Source organism: Stylophora pistillata, chromosome 1, assembly GCF_964205215.1.
Source record: "Stylophora pistillata chromosome 1, jaStyPist1.2, whole genome shotgun sequence".
NCBI classification, from domain to species: Eukaryota; Metazoa; Cnidaria; class Anthozoa; order Scleractinia; family Pocilloporidae; genus Stylophora; species Stylophora pistillata.
Window position 1 is genome coordinate 57,857,076 of NC_142519.1, and position 14,537 is coordinate 57,871,612.

The 14,537-nt window shown below is 37.3% G+C and overlaps 2 protein-coding genes across 3 annotated transcripts in view; both read left to right on the forward strand.

Moving 5' to 3' along the window:
- The first annotated feature begins 3,176 nt into the window (after nt 1-3,176).
- LOC111337124 (failed axon connections homolog) lies at nt 3,177-6,646 on the forward strand. Its single transcript, XM_022943358.2, has one exon. The coding sequence runs from the start codon at nt 3,319-3,321 to the stop codon at nt 4,552-4,554; it is 1,236 nt and encodes a 411-aa protein (XP_022799093.1). The 5' UTR covers nt 3,177-3,318; the 3' UTR covers nt 4,555-6,646.
- Nucleotides 6,647-6,791: 145 nt separating this feature from the next.
- Nucleotides 6,792-14,537, forward strand: part of LOC111337123 (RNA-binding region-containing protein 3) — a 14,581-nt gene continuing 6,835 nt past the window's right edge. The window contains exons 1-5 of one of the 2 annotated variants that reach the window (XM_022943356.2): nt 6,792-10,072; nt 10,524-10,571; nt 11,401-11,501; nt 12,506-12,637; nt 13,944-14,055. In XM_022943356.2, the coding sequence (XP_022799091.2) occupies nt 9,941-10,072; nt 10,524-10,571; nt 11,401-11,501; nt 12,506-12,637; nt 13,944-14,055 (525 nt within the window). In that variant the 5' untranslated portion in view covers nt 6,792-9,940. The remainder of the gene's footprint in view (nt 10,073-10,523; nt 10,572-11,400; nt 11,502-12,505; nt 12,638-13,943; nt 14,056-14,537) is intronic. The other variant, XM_022943357.2, reaches the window with a different exon arrangement.

Genomic DNA, 14,537 nt, shown 5'->3' on the forward strand with positions numbered 1-14,537 from the left:
TTGGACCATACTTAAGGAATTGAAACTTTTTCTGTGGTATTCCGAGTGCCATCTTTATAATGGCGAAGAAGTGAAAACACTTCTTATCTTCAAAGGAACCCAAAATATGACCCTCAAGAATTATTCTAAAATGAATGGAATGAAAACACATTTGTGATATTCAAAAATTGTAATCAGGTACAAATTGAATGTTTCACGGTTTCTAGCTGTGAGCGATCCTTCTCAATTTCATTTTGAAGGCAATTACAAAATCCTTTAATTCATAGATGAAAAACTATAGTAATAAATTTTTTCTCGCCGAGTTCTCACTCCTCAGAGCATGAAGCTCGAGCGTGACTAATTGAAGAGTGCGGCTGTCACTATTGCGGCGATGCAACGCAACACCGCTCCATTTGTGTAACGCAACATATTCGTGCTCGCTGAGTGAAAACGAAATAATCACAAGTTACTAGTATGATATGGATTTACTTCCCTTTACTTTTGGTGTTTATGTTATCGTGGGAGCCACTCGAAATAACGCGAAACACGCAGGTATGGTGCAAATTTCGCTCGACCACTCGGTTTTTGTTATCTTTTCTTTTAAACGGCTCTTATGCTGCGAGTTTATCGGTGTTGTTTGTGCAAATGCAAGTTAGAGAGAACAACAACCACAACATGCAAGGCGCAAGCCGCAAAGAGGTGCCGTGATCTTTTAGCGCCGCCAATATTGGTCTGGCGGCGAAGTCAATGCGTTTGTCAGACTCCGTCTACCGATTCTTCCTTAGGGGCTACAAATGAAACACGGAATAATTTAAATGGTCATCGACCAGCCCAGTTAGTACCGAATCGATTAACCTTGGCTCCATCTTTTCCCGATCCAGCATTTTCTCACATGACTCATGCATCACGAATGTTTGAAATGGCAACGACGTGATGAATTCGCCCGAGAAGAATGTAACAGTTGGGAAATCTTAACACCCTTGGCCTTGTGACTAACTATCTTGTGACTATTTTGACAAAGTCCATCCTTAGATATCAGGGCGGGGATGGGAGGGGGGGGGGGATGCGAGCACGATTTACAGGCCCCTTGAGAGATGTTGTGTTATTGAACATTGTGCCTTCTGGACTCGCACTGGCTCACAATTTCCCTTTAAAGTACTCATTCGTCAGTAGATACTTGAAATTCTATGGGTTTGCCTTCCAACGCCTTTTCTGAATGCCCTGGTTGTCAAAGTACAATCCTGTAATTATCTCGGTATTGTGCCAGTTTAAATAGGGTTGTTTTTCTTGGAGCAAAAATAGTTTGTTTTGAGAGGAACGATTACCTGGTATTGGCTTAGAAAAAAATTGTTTTTCCTTTTAGTGGAAAGGAATACCTTGAGTTGATGTCCCCATAAAGCCGCGAAAAGCGAATTTGGTCTGCAGCATTGCAATCAGCATAACTCTGCAGGCGCTTCGATTCTTCGTGATCGGAAGTGTCACTGCTGGGGTGAGGAATGCGTGATGCTTGGCACGTGATGAAATCGACCGAAGGTGCAAGGGCGGCGAAAATAGGGCAGAGAAGAAATACCAAAATACATAGATTCACCGCAATAACACTATTAAATTAGCCAAATATCGTCATGTTCTGTCAACAATGAAATGTATCCATCCTAGTAACGGGCGTAATAAGAATTGCATCGTTCTGTTTAAACATGGTTTTCACCGAACTGCACTGACAAAACGACCTTTAGATCGGAAGTACGTCTCACGTGAAAGTGAGTAATAATAAGGAGCAACTGTGCTCTGCTACTGGAGCTAGTCTGGGCGTTTTATTTACAGGTTTACGCCAATAAGGACATTACCTGTGAACGATGAAATCCTACTTGCATAACCTTTAACCCTTTTGTGATAAGGAAAATTTTCGTTTCAATTCGTATACGCAATTAACTCCACCAAAAAAGAATCATATATTTCTCCTTACCATTTTTTTATGGCAAACAAAATTATGAGTTTTATTGGGCGCGGTGGAATCATGGCAACAGTTACGTCTGTCAACAAATCATCGCAAATTAAGTGTCAATAAAAAATTGTGTTCGTTTCCTAACGACTCGTTTCATAACATCGATTGTTCAAAGTTTGCCCTGCGCTTTGTTCTTTTTTCTCACTTGTGTCGCTTGCATTATACTTGCACTGAAATTATTTCCATTTGACACGAAATTATTATTGATAAAATTTTGACAAAATGGTGAGTATAAAATTTTCATTTTCAGGCGTGTAACCACTGATTAATTAACGCAAACTTCAAAATAAAATTGTCGGGGAAATGTTCAAAACACGACAATTTGCCTCGTAACTGTCGCTATTGAATATTTTGGAGCGCCGATTCGTCTCGACATGAAATTTATTTTTTTAAACTTAATATATTCACAATTTTATCTTTTCGACCAAATGGGCGAACTGAAGAATTTAGGACAGAACTTTGCACTATAAAGACACAGAGGGAATTGTTACTTTTTCTCTGTCTCGATTACGTCAGATTTTTACTGTATTAAGCCCCTGTTTACTCCCGCCCATTTCAGTAAAATTTCAATTCAGGTGTGTGAAAAAAGGACTAAATTAAAATTTTGACCCCCCTACCACGTAGAGTTGCTCAATCGACAATCAAAATAATTTTTGACCGGTATGTAATGTTCTGTTCCCGCCGTTATCACGATCAAGTTCATTTCTTTTGCCCTGACAGTATTTTGGAATCGCTGTTCCGAGTAACTGATCCTAACTTCAATGCGATTTTCGAGTGCAACTAATTTAATCGATCCAGTAACACTTATAGAATATCGAGGAAAAGATAAAATCATGCAATCGTTAGAATATCACGCAGCGATCGAAAGAAAAGCTCCAAAGAAAAATGTACAGTGGGAACCTTTGAATCTCTCTGCGAAGAATTTCGCTCACGCCGAATATTTACACACTTTTATTGAGTTGTCAAACGAAAATTATCTCCATTGTTTGCAGTTTGGCACTTCTTTTGATGCACAAAACTTTTTCTTCTTTGTGTAGCGCAATCTGTTTGCCCCAGCACCACCCTACTTCGGCATTTTGTTATACCTCACACCCATAACTTTGCCTGCCTAAGCAACAACGCACGTGATTGGTTTGTGAATTTAAGACAACTTTCGATTGGCCAATATTTTGACAATACCGTCAATTTATAAACTTGAAACGTGCTAATAACGCGTGGTGTTCAACCAAGCTAAAGGTCATTGTTGGGCTTGGCCTTAGTTGGCTACAGAAAAGGCGTAGTAGCTGATCGAAGCCTTGATCATTGAACATTACTTCTGCTGATTTCGAAGCGTAAAGATGGCGACAGAAGTTGAAGCACCGCCTGTGAATATTGAGGTAGATCAGACTGAAACGAAAACCGAAGAGGTCGAAAAACCTGAAGAGAATCACGTCGAAGAGAAGAATGAGGAGCAGGCCGATGAAAACAAGCCGGACGAGGAGAATGCGGTCGTCGATGGCGAAAAACAAGAAGAAGTTAATGGTACCGCACCACCAAAGGTTTTTCTCTATCAACATCCACCATGGAATGCAATTCCATCGCCGCTCCCCGCTTGCATAAAAGTGGAAACGTATTGCCGTATGCTGAAGATCCCTTACGAAAACGTTTACAAACCTGGTACTGATCAGAAATTGCCGTACATCGAATATCAAGGCGAGACAAAGAAACACGACCTCATAGGCTTCCTTAATTCCAAGTTCGAAGCGGACCCCGATGCAAATTTGAATGAAATGGACAAAGCTTGCTCGCGAGCTTTTCAAACTATGGTCGAGGAAAACACGTTCTGGAGTTTGATGTATTACCGATGGGTGGATAACTTCGCAGAAACCAAGAAATACTTCAAAGGGCTGGATGTTGTCAGAAAGAATGTACGCCCGAAGCTCGACCAAGGCAAGTGTGTGAAGTGCTTAGAAGCGCATGAAATCGGCAAGCATAATAAGGAAGAAATTTACGCCATCGGCGAAAAGGATCTACGTGCGCTATCAGCGTTCCTGGGCGACAAGGAGTTCTTCATGGGTTCCGATCCTACAACTATCGATTGCACGATGTTTGGCCTGCTGTCATGCTTGCTGCACACGGCCGAAAACTCGCCCCTGGCTAAAGTTGTGAATGAAGATTTGAAAAATTTAGTCGATTTCTGCGACCGAATGAAGCTTAATTTTTGGCTAGACTGGAATGATCTATCTTCAGAAGAGCAAGTCGAGGAGACACGACCCAAATCAAGGCTAAGTGTCAAAAAGAAGAAGAGGACCAAGTCCCAAGAGCCAGCAGCCGAGAGCAAAGAAGGCCAAGCTAGTGCAGACCAAGAAACCGAAGAAAAGAAAGAAGGAGAGGGAGAAGAAAAGAAAGAAGAGGAGCCCGTTGTAAATGGAGACGCAACAGAAGAGGCAGCCGCCGAAGAACCAAAGGAACAAGCGGAGGAATCAAAAGAGGAGGAGACCAAGGAATCAGAAGAAAAGAAAGAGGAAGAAACTCCTGTGGTCAACGGCGATGGAGGCGAAGAACCAAAAGCCGAGGAAGCCGCACAGGAATAAACTGTAAGCTTTTCAGATTCGTTTTCTGTGAACTTTGAGCAAACAAAACGCTGCTATATCCTAACCGAATACTAATGAATTACTTTAGGCGTTCAATCCAGGAACGGAGGTTTCCTATTGTAAGTATTATTTTTCCTTGCTTACACGCAAGACGTGCGTAGATTTCTTTGCTAGGGAAAAGAGGTTGTGTGTGATTAGAGATCATTCAGTAGATCGCTGCTCACTCGCTGTTGCGAGGGAAATTCGAGTTCTCTCAACGCGCGATCGATTCGTGACTGAAAATCCATTCTTGATTCTTCCTGATTATTATTCACTATTCCTCTATTTCATTGCTAGTATTTGACCGTTAAAATCGAGACAAATCTATTCATTTTGTTAGAAGCAGCCCCGTTGAGATGGAATTCGGTTGAAAACCTGAAATCGGTGTAATTTTCCGAAGGTGTGTCGTTTCCCAATTTAGGTGGGGCTTTAGAAGATAGCGATTTTCGAATTAAGTAGCAGTGATCGCGCTCGGTTACATCAGTACAAAGACATTAATTTTTTATTATAATATTTTGATTGTTATGAAAAACTTGAAAGTAGTGTAATAATACTCACGAAGCAATATTCGTGGCTCTGTACCTGCGCTATAATTTTCGTCTAGTCGTAGTAGATATTAATTTCGAGACACAACATTGAATAGTCGTGAGTTATATGGTAACAAATTGAGTCCGAGATTCTAGGCAAAGGAACCACGGTATTTATGTAAGGTTCAGGAAAAGTCTTTTTTCTTAATTGTCAACAGTGGATATCTATATTCACATTATTGTGCTGGAATTTGAAATCGTTTAGTTGAATCCTCAAACTCGTCTTCTCTCACTCGAACGTTACACCACAGTCGGTAAATATTTACAGAAATATGTTCTAATCTTGTTCTCGTCTTGCCCACTTCGAACAGGATTAAAATTAGCAGCTTTCTTTTGCGATTCAGAGTTATGTTCCATCTAAACTGAAAATTTAACAGACATGACGAGTTTCGATGGGTTTCATGGACGAGAGAGCAAAGATATACTTTGGACAGTCTAATTGGGATTTAATATCTAATTTTGTTGTGGCGAGTTAAACCCTCCCAATTTTCAAGAACCTTTCGCCTTCCGTAGATTTTACGTGTTTGTGGTGCTTATTATGGCTAGCGGATTGCATCTCCCTTTCTAAATATAAGCTAATTCTGAGCCATGAGTTAATTTTTTTTTCACTCAAGAAGACGAAACGTGAACATCTTAAGAGTAGCTAAGAGAATAGTTTTTTTTTTGTAAAGCTTGGAGTAAGAACCAAGTGACATTACAATAATAAATTTAAAGAAGTAGAGTAATTTATATGTTGATAGTGTAGTGTATTAGTTTTTGTTTTGCATGCACGTGTTTTGTTTGGAAGGCCTTTTTTAGTGCCTTAAATTTGTCTTAAATTTAGTAGTTTAGCCGAGGTTGCATGCTCTTCTATTTCTGAATTTAGAGACAAAAACATTCATTTTTTTTTCTGCAAATTATTGCAAATTATAATACTGTAGTAAATTAAGTCTAAGCCATGCATATCTAGTGTCCCTTCATTTAAAACAAATCGTTGGGAACATGAAAGGCCTAAATATAGAATTATTTTGCATTTATTTTTTATTGTTGATCACAAAGTGAAACAGTTTGTCGATAGCTGGAACTACAGAGATGTGTGAAAATTGAAAAAAGTTTGCTACCCTTCCAATTTGCATAGTATTTCAGTGATATTGATGTCCTGCTGCCACTTGTAGTAGCCATTAGAAACTTGCAAGGTGCTATGTATGGAAACAATGACGTCCTGTCACGTCAGTTTCACTTTTCACTTTCCAAAAAGTTTTTGCAGCTGTTATTGTTAGAATGCCATGGAATCTGAAAGGTGTAGCATTGTATTTTCCTTTAGAAATGGTGCGCTGTATATGATATTTTGGTCTAACAGAGGCGGAGTGAATGTTGTCTCGCGATGGAATTCAAGTGTTAGGAGTATGTAGACATGAAAGACACTTTCTCCTGTAAAATGTATTGTTAAATTATACTTAAGAGTTGAAATTAAAACTGAGCAATCATGTGAGTGTTGTTTATTTTTGCATGTGCATCTTGCATTGTTCCTGTTACTAAGGGATTGAACTAGGTGAGAAAAATTGTCTTAATCATGTGACAAAACTAGGGGAAAAATTAGCATGTCTCTCTTAGGCTTTCCATGTTTGAAAATGGAATAGATTGTCGTGCCCTGTCCAGTTGGAACCTTGTTTTGAAGGGTTATTATAAAGAAAAACGTATGGCATGGTGCTTTCTACTTGAGTTGTTGTTAAATTTAGTAGGGGCTATTTATGAAGCGGGAGGACATCACATTAGTTTGTTTTGCATTATATTGATTCTGAAAGGTGTTGCATATTATTCATGCAGCAAGTTTGAAGGTGTTACGACATTTATTTTTGTGAGATGGAACGGAACTAGAAATTTTTACCCTTAGAGGAAAAGAGTAGATTTCTTTGTGCTGTTCACCCATGGTTGTAGTGTGGTAGATTAGAGCAACCATGCAGTGAACATTTCTTCAAGAGTTTTTGATTTATGGCAATATCAGTAATTTTTATTCATCTGAATTTAAAGTGGACTATCACTTTTGTTCAAATGCTTTCTTGAACAATTTAACTGAGGGTGGTTGAGTGTAGCTGAACAATGTCTACAAAATTTCCAAGGTTTCCTCCAAGCATAAAATTGTAATGAAGATAAGACACAAGACTGGTGGGTGATAAACTTAAAAAATGTACTATTTTGAGTTGATTATTTGATGTCAAAAGCTATGGCCCTATTTCTACTGTTTGTTAGAATGTGGTGGTGTTGCACAGGCCTTAACCTGTGCAGCTACTAAACCAATTGAAATGGGAAGTGAAACATCAGTTGGAAACATCTGATATGCATTTTTTCAAGGGTGGGAATTTAGCTGCCAGGGGCTGCATGTCCTTTTCCTAAGATAAGAAAGGGGAGGATGATTCTGTGACACTTGGTTGTCCCAAAGCAAGCTCTTTTTTTGCCAGATAATACTGACCAATTTTGAATCTGCACTTGAGCTCTATTTTTGGCATTTCCCATAACAAAGGGGAAATGGTTGGAGATTTGAAGGAACTTGTTGGAGGAAATATGCCACAATTCTTTTGAAACATTTTTCCTAATTCTCCTTGTTAGTGATCTTATTCTTGGAGAACACATTTAACCGGTGTCAGTTTTGGATTGAACATGGCATACAAAGTCCTGTGGTGCAAAATCACCCCACTATTCCTTAGTTCCCCTGCATTTCTATTTTAAAAGGATATCAACAATTTGAGTTGTGATCTTTTCATCAACCCCAAAATGTTTTCATTAGAAAGGAATCAGGTGTATGGCCTGTGCATTTTTGGATCATAGAGGACGTGCAATTAGTGAAGGAGGATCTAGCCTGACTGCAGAATTTTTCAGTTCCGGAGAAGGATAAAAACACTTGTGCAGGGAGTTCCTCTCACTGATCTTACCACACAGCCATTGTAATTTGGATTTGTAATGCAGAACTCTTTTGATTCCCCCTCTTGGAAGAAGACTTAGAGCAAGAAGACTGAACAATGGCTCCCCAGGAGATATGTTATGTGAATGATCAGTGGAAAGTAATTGGAAAACTTAAATTTTTGGTTGAGAAGTTGTGGAATCTGGCACACCAAATGGAAACAAGGAAAATTAAGAGTGGTAATCGTTGACCAAAGAGGGCAGAATTTCCTAAAGTTTGGTAGAAGTTGGGTTTGAGGATGATTATTTTTTTATTTTAATAGATTTCAAAGTTTGAGAACCATTTCCCAATTTTAAGTTGTAATCAGTTGCCTTGTATACCCATCAATGACCTTAGCCATGGCCCACATGAGGAGCTGAACGGTATAAATTGTCAGCACCTGGAGATCTTGTGAGCCATGACTATTATTGCCAGACACCTTTTTCATTGGTTGTTGGGGAGCTATTGCCTTCTATCCAAAGTTACAGAATCTATTTTTTCTACAAGAGCCTTTATCTGTCAGAGATTGTGAATGAAAGAGATGTTGCTTTAAAAAGCTTCACTGCTAACTGATTAGTGAAAATTTTGTGACATTTTCAAGCCTACACTTAGAATGATACAAAGATCAAAGTGCATCCTTTTGAGGGGTTAATTTGCAGTGGTGATTTGGAAACTTTGGAGTTAATTAAATTTTATTTTTAAAACCAGTCATATGAACAACACCAAAACCCTTTGTGTCTTTAAATGGACTATGGTCTGCAACAAGGTCTCAAATCAGGCAGTTTGAACCAAAGGACTCATTTATATTTGGGATTAACTTATCTGTCAAAGATGATTCATTGGGCAGGGTTTTATTAACATTCTACTGTCAAGGAAGGATGAGAAAACAGATAAATGAAACAGAATATGTTAGTATACTGATTTCCTTTTTTTTCTTTCCCCCATGCCCTAATTTTGCTATACTTATTTTTTTTTACCTTTTCACTCACTGAAGTGACCAAAGAGGAAATTCTCCCCACAACATCCTTAAAATATTTTGCATGAAGGAAATGAGAAGAAAAAAAATATTGTCAACTAGGCAATACTGTTTGACTAAACAACAAGTCCTTTGAGCTAAAATTAGAAGAAATGTGCAGTAGACTGTACAGAGAATTGATATTTTGACAGAATAGAGAATTAATATTTTGTTTTGGGGGGGAGGGAAGGGTTTCTTAACAAAGAAAAATCTTTCATTGGTCTTTGGATATGCTTTGTCACATGCATGCGTGTCTGAGTGCACGAGGTCAATTAACAGCAGACTTGTTAACATGAGACATCAAAAATATCAAAATTCTGCCCTCTTGCAAGGTTGAAAGGACACAAACAAAGGAAACTTGACAAGCATATCATGTTCATTCATTTGATGTTCTCTTAAGTTCATCATCATTAAGCTAAATTTTTTATAAAATAAAAGATGCATGATGAAATGATAAGATGTCTGTCTGAGAGGGAGGGAGGGGTGAATACCAGTGTGTAGGATATAATTATCACTACATAAATCAAAACTTGGATGATTGTCAGGCTTGTAGCACAGCTTACAAGGTCAAAACAGCCTTGGAATTGCAAACCTTATTCAAGACAAAATTGTTCACCCAGGCTGAAGTGATTTTCTGGGCGATAAGTACAGAATATTCAGAATTTTGTAATAATGCTTCATTGAGCTGTCTGTTTATCAGTTTTAAGTGTGGAGAGGGGAGGGTGATCACATTCAAACTCACCCACTTCACCCACCCTGCATACCAACCTTCCTTTGTTAAAGTCAAGTAGTTAAAAGAGGCTCAGCGGTAATGCACTATATTTCAAGATGGCGGACGACGTATCAACAAAGCTGTTAGTGAGACATTTACCCTCTCAACTCAGTGTACATGATAAAACGGACCTACTGAAACACTTTGGAGCAAAGGAAGTAATATGTATGGAAAGGAGAGGAAAATTGGTGGGTGTTAGACAATTCCATTGTTACCTTTTGACGAAATCACGCAACAGAAACTTCAAGCAAATAATTGAATTCGATAATCTGAAATTGAGCAGAAGCTGTACTTGCTCGATCTCATACTAAAGTTGTGACTGCTCAACTTAAGAGATTTAAAAATTAGCGACAGATTCCCTGCTTACTTTTAGGATCAGTCAATGAATTTGTTTCAGTAACTGGATATGATACTTTTTCAAAAACGGGGTGTCTAGATCTATTTCATGACCTCAGGTGGAAGAATTCGAGGATCGAAAATGCTTCCTTTTCTTGTATTTCTCTAAATATTGATTTGGTAAGCTCCTGAGTATTGAGTGAAATGTCAGTTTGTAGCAATGTAAGAAAGCAAAACTGTACAGTTAAGGTGAACACTCAGTGAGAGACAATCAGTGTCTGGTTAACTGATCTTCATTTTCAGAGAGATGCTGCATTTGCTGAGTTTTCCACCCTAACACAAGCTGCTCAGGTAGGTTGCCATGCTCCTGGTTGCTTTATGTCAGGGAAACTGGGATGAGCTCAGGCTTGATAGGCCACTAATGGTTCCATTACCGACTTTCCTTACCAACTTAAGGTGTCAGTATTATGTATTTATTATAGGACTACATTCTGTCCAATTTGGAAATAATTGGATGAAAAAAATTCTGAGGACGGCCATAATTGGACAAGGCCATAAGCCGAGTCCAATTTGGCAGTCAAAAGAATTTTTTGAATCCTATTTCCAAAATTAGACAAGCATGTAGACCTATTACTTGTTAATTATATACCAGCTAGTCAGTTGGAGTTGGGCATTGCTCAGTCAAGCTATTATTCTTTGATTTTTTTAAACTGTTCAATTTTGGATTAATTTGGACAGTTTGAAACTATCCAAATTAATCCATAATGGGCCCGTGTTAAAAAATGAAAGAATAAAAGCAATGCTGACAATTTCATATTAATTACCAACTCTACAATTATTATCATAATTGTACTAGGTCCCTAATCTATTTATAGAATCATTTCTTTCTGGGTTTTATTTCTCATGCAACAACTGATGGCAAAATTACAAGAGGCATTTTACTCTATAAGAGCTCAAGTGGCATTGTGGTAATTTCATTTCCACACCCCACACTTGAGTTTTCTCGCAGTACAGCAGAAATTGATTTTAAACTTGAGCCATTAACTCAGTAACTTGGTACTGTGTGGGTTGGACAGGAGAGTTGTTCTTATAGCTTGCAGTGTTTCAGTTACTTGGCACCTGGTTGGGGCAGATTGATCATTTCTGCAAGGCCAAAATCCTTTTATTGTGTACTTCACAGGCAATTTCTCAGTTACACCAGTCTGAGGTTCTTGGCAGCCGATTGACAGTGGAATATGCTAAACCTCTTCATGAACATCTTGCAGCTCAACAGTGTAGCAGGTAAACTTGGATTTTTTGGAATTCGTTTGTTTTACCTACACAATCATGTTGATACACAACACCCTTCTTTGAACCCTTCCACCAGCTGACACACCTTGACCTGATCCACTGAAAGTTTAAATCCTGCAAAATAAATGGCTGTTAAAACATACCATCTTCAGAAGTACAAAAATTCACCAATATCCTTTGTAATTGAAAATTAATTTCTGGTCTTGCATTATCCTGGCTTTTAATTTAGTCACTTTGACCATCATGGGTGAAGAAAGAAAATGTGAACTCCAACACTTCTAGATGTGAATGACATATTATGTAGCTCTCCTCTATCTAAATCAGCACTATGGAAAAATTTGGAAATCTCAGGTTTCTTTCCTTCCTCCTTTTCTTTTTCTTGATGGAACCCAAAATTGATTGAAGAGTTAATTTTTATGCAGAAACTTCAAGCTTCCCAAAATGTTTTCTGCATACAACAAAGAAAGGCCAAAGTGTAAAATTTAACTCAATTCATGTAAAATTGACATGCTGCACTGTATGGTGTGGTCTGTATGTCTGTGGCAGTTGTAAGTTATAAATAATCATTTTTCACTGATGATCATGATTGAAACAAAGGGATAATTATCAGATCTGTTTAGGAAAATATTGTAATTTTACTAATAGTAATACTTTGAAAAATGTGAACCACTTTATTCCTCTCAAACTTGTGTTGAACTTCTCTAAATACAAACTTAACTCTCTACACCATAACATCAAAATTCAAATTCTCTTTACTATTCCCTATACCTTTCCTAATGTTCTGTCAAGGAGAATTTCTCTCACAGTCAACAGCTTGAGATGTTTAGTCAGTGATCATTTCCTTTATTTTCATGACCTTAAATTTTAATCCAGGCCTATTGCAGTAAGAAAATAGATTTGAGTCACACAAGGGAATAAAGGGGAAAAAGCTAACTCAAGCCATTGATAATCTCAGGGGTTACTGTATGATGTTTTGTTGTGTGACTTTTTTTAAGGGTCTCCCCTTCAGTATCGTTGGATGAAAACACAAACAACGACAAAGAAACAAGAAAAGTGGAGACAGAACAACTCAGTAACAAAGTTAAAGTGAAGTCTGGTGACACTCAAGGCATAGCACCAAGTTTAGGGTACAAAAAATCCTAGTAAATATTATGCTAATCAGAGTTTCTCATTCACTGTTTATTGAAAGATGGCATAGTGTAGCAGTCAATGATGTATTTTCCTCCCTCCCAATGTGTAGCTTTGATGCTCAGTTAGTAGCAGCACCCATCTAGTATCTGGGGTGCTAATAGGTTCAAATGCCATCAAAGCCTGAATATTTTTTATTTTTTCAGACTTCTTTCCTGCGATTGCTAAAATTGCAGCTCATTTGTGAGGGTGGTGGCTTTGTGTCATATATTAGTCAACCTTTTTGTTTTATTGATGTTGCAAATATACATGTCTCCTCATAATTGTTGGTTCACAGCCAGTTGACTATGATTTGTACAGAATAAACTGACATGAAATTTAATTGTTTTTTATGTTTTAGCAGCTAGGACAACAGAAATAAAAGCAATGAATGCAATCTGTCAGGGCTGATATATTGTTTACATTCATCATTTCATTTTTTGACACTTTAATGGTCATCTGTAATTTTTATTTCATTTGATTGTCAATTTTCAAAGAGAAGTAATAATGGAAATAACTTTAGGAGCCATTATGTCTAAAGTTATTAATGATCATTAATCTGAACCAATCCTGAATAAATGAAAAAAAAATGTTACGATAGGGGTAATTGTATTTCTGTTTTTATGGATGATCCTTTTGTTGGTTTTTATTATAACCAGGAACTCTCTTTAGGTCATTTAGGATGCATGTATGTGTCTGGCTCCTAATTGCTACTCTTTTATCAATTTCTATATGTTTAATTTATGAATGAGACTGTTCCAGACACATTGTTCAAAATTATTTTCATTTGGTGAGCTCTCTTTTGTAAATAATTTTTATTCTCTAAGTTTTCAAGAAAGTGCTCTTGCCTTATGGGCATTTTTTTTTTAAAAAATGGTTCGGAGCAAAGACTTTCTGAATTATTTTAATTTTCACCCTATTTTATAGACCTTTTGTCAAAATCCTTTTGATTATTAATGTAGACATAAGTTTGTTATAATGATGAATTCAGCATAATAGATTTTAAAAGTTGTTATCAATAAATTACAGAGGCTTTTAAGCATCACTATACTTTCCTATGTAAAAATCAGGATGATTTTGCCAAATGACAATCATTCTAACTTTTTTTCAGTTTTTGTAGCTATTAATTATACTTTAAAATCCTCATGTTTTACACTTTTTATTTTAGCTTAAATGTATCATTAATACAATCTGAGTGGGTTTGTTTGATGTGGCTTGGCTATAAAATTTTTTTAAAATGACTAACTTAAAGTTTTATTGTTGCAGAATTAAGTACAGTTGCAACCCAAGTCTTCACTATGCCTACCCTCCGGTAAATACTGCCATTCTCACCAACATCGCCCACACATTGGCATGTGTTCCAAAATTTTATGTCCAGGTGTGAATTTCAAATTATGTCATATGCTGAATTCTACATGCATTTTGGTTGGTTCTTTGTAATGATCTTTGGAAGGACAAGTTTTTTGTTTCTCTGGTGTATAAATCAGACAAACAGAATCCATGTTGCCATGGCTCTGTCATTATAGGAATAGCATTAGTGACACATGGCAGTTTTGTTCTTACCCCACATTGATGTCATCTGTGATGTACTACTGATGCACATGGCAACATGGAATTCATTTCTTAATTCGCAGTTAACCATTTATGAACTCCTCTTCTTCCATATTCCCCATCATTTGTGAAAAATTATTATCAAACTATGACTTTGTTTTCCCAAGCATCTTCATGTTTATTAATCTTAAATTTATGCTCCAAATTTTTATAAATTTGATTTTTCTTTGTTCTAAGCTCAAGTCTGTAAGGCTAAAGTAGATTTAAATTTTCAAATTTCTGTTTGACTGTGGAGTGTGCATTATTCAT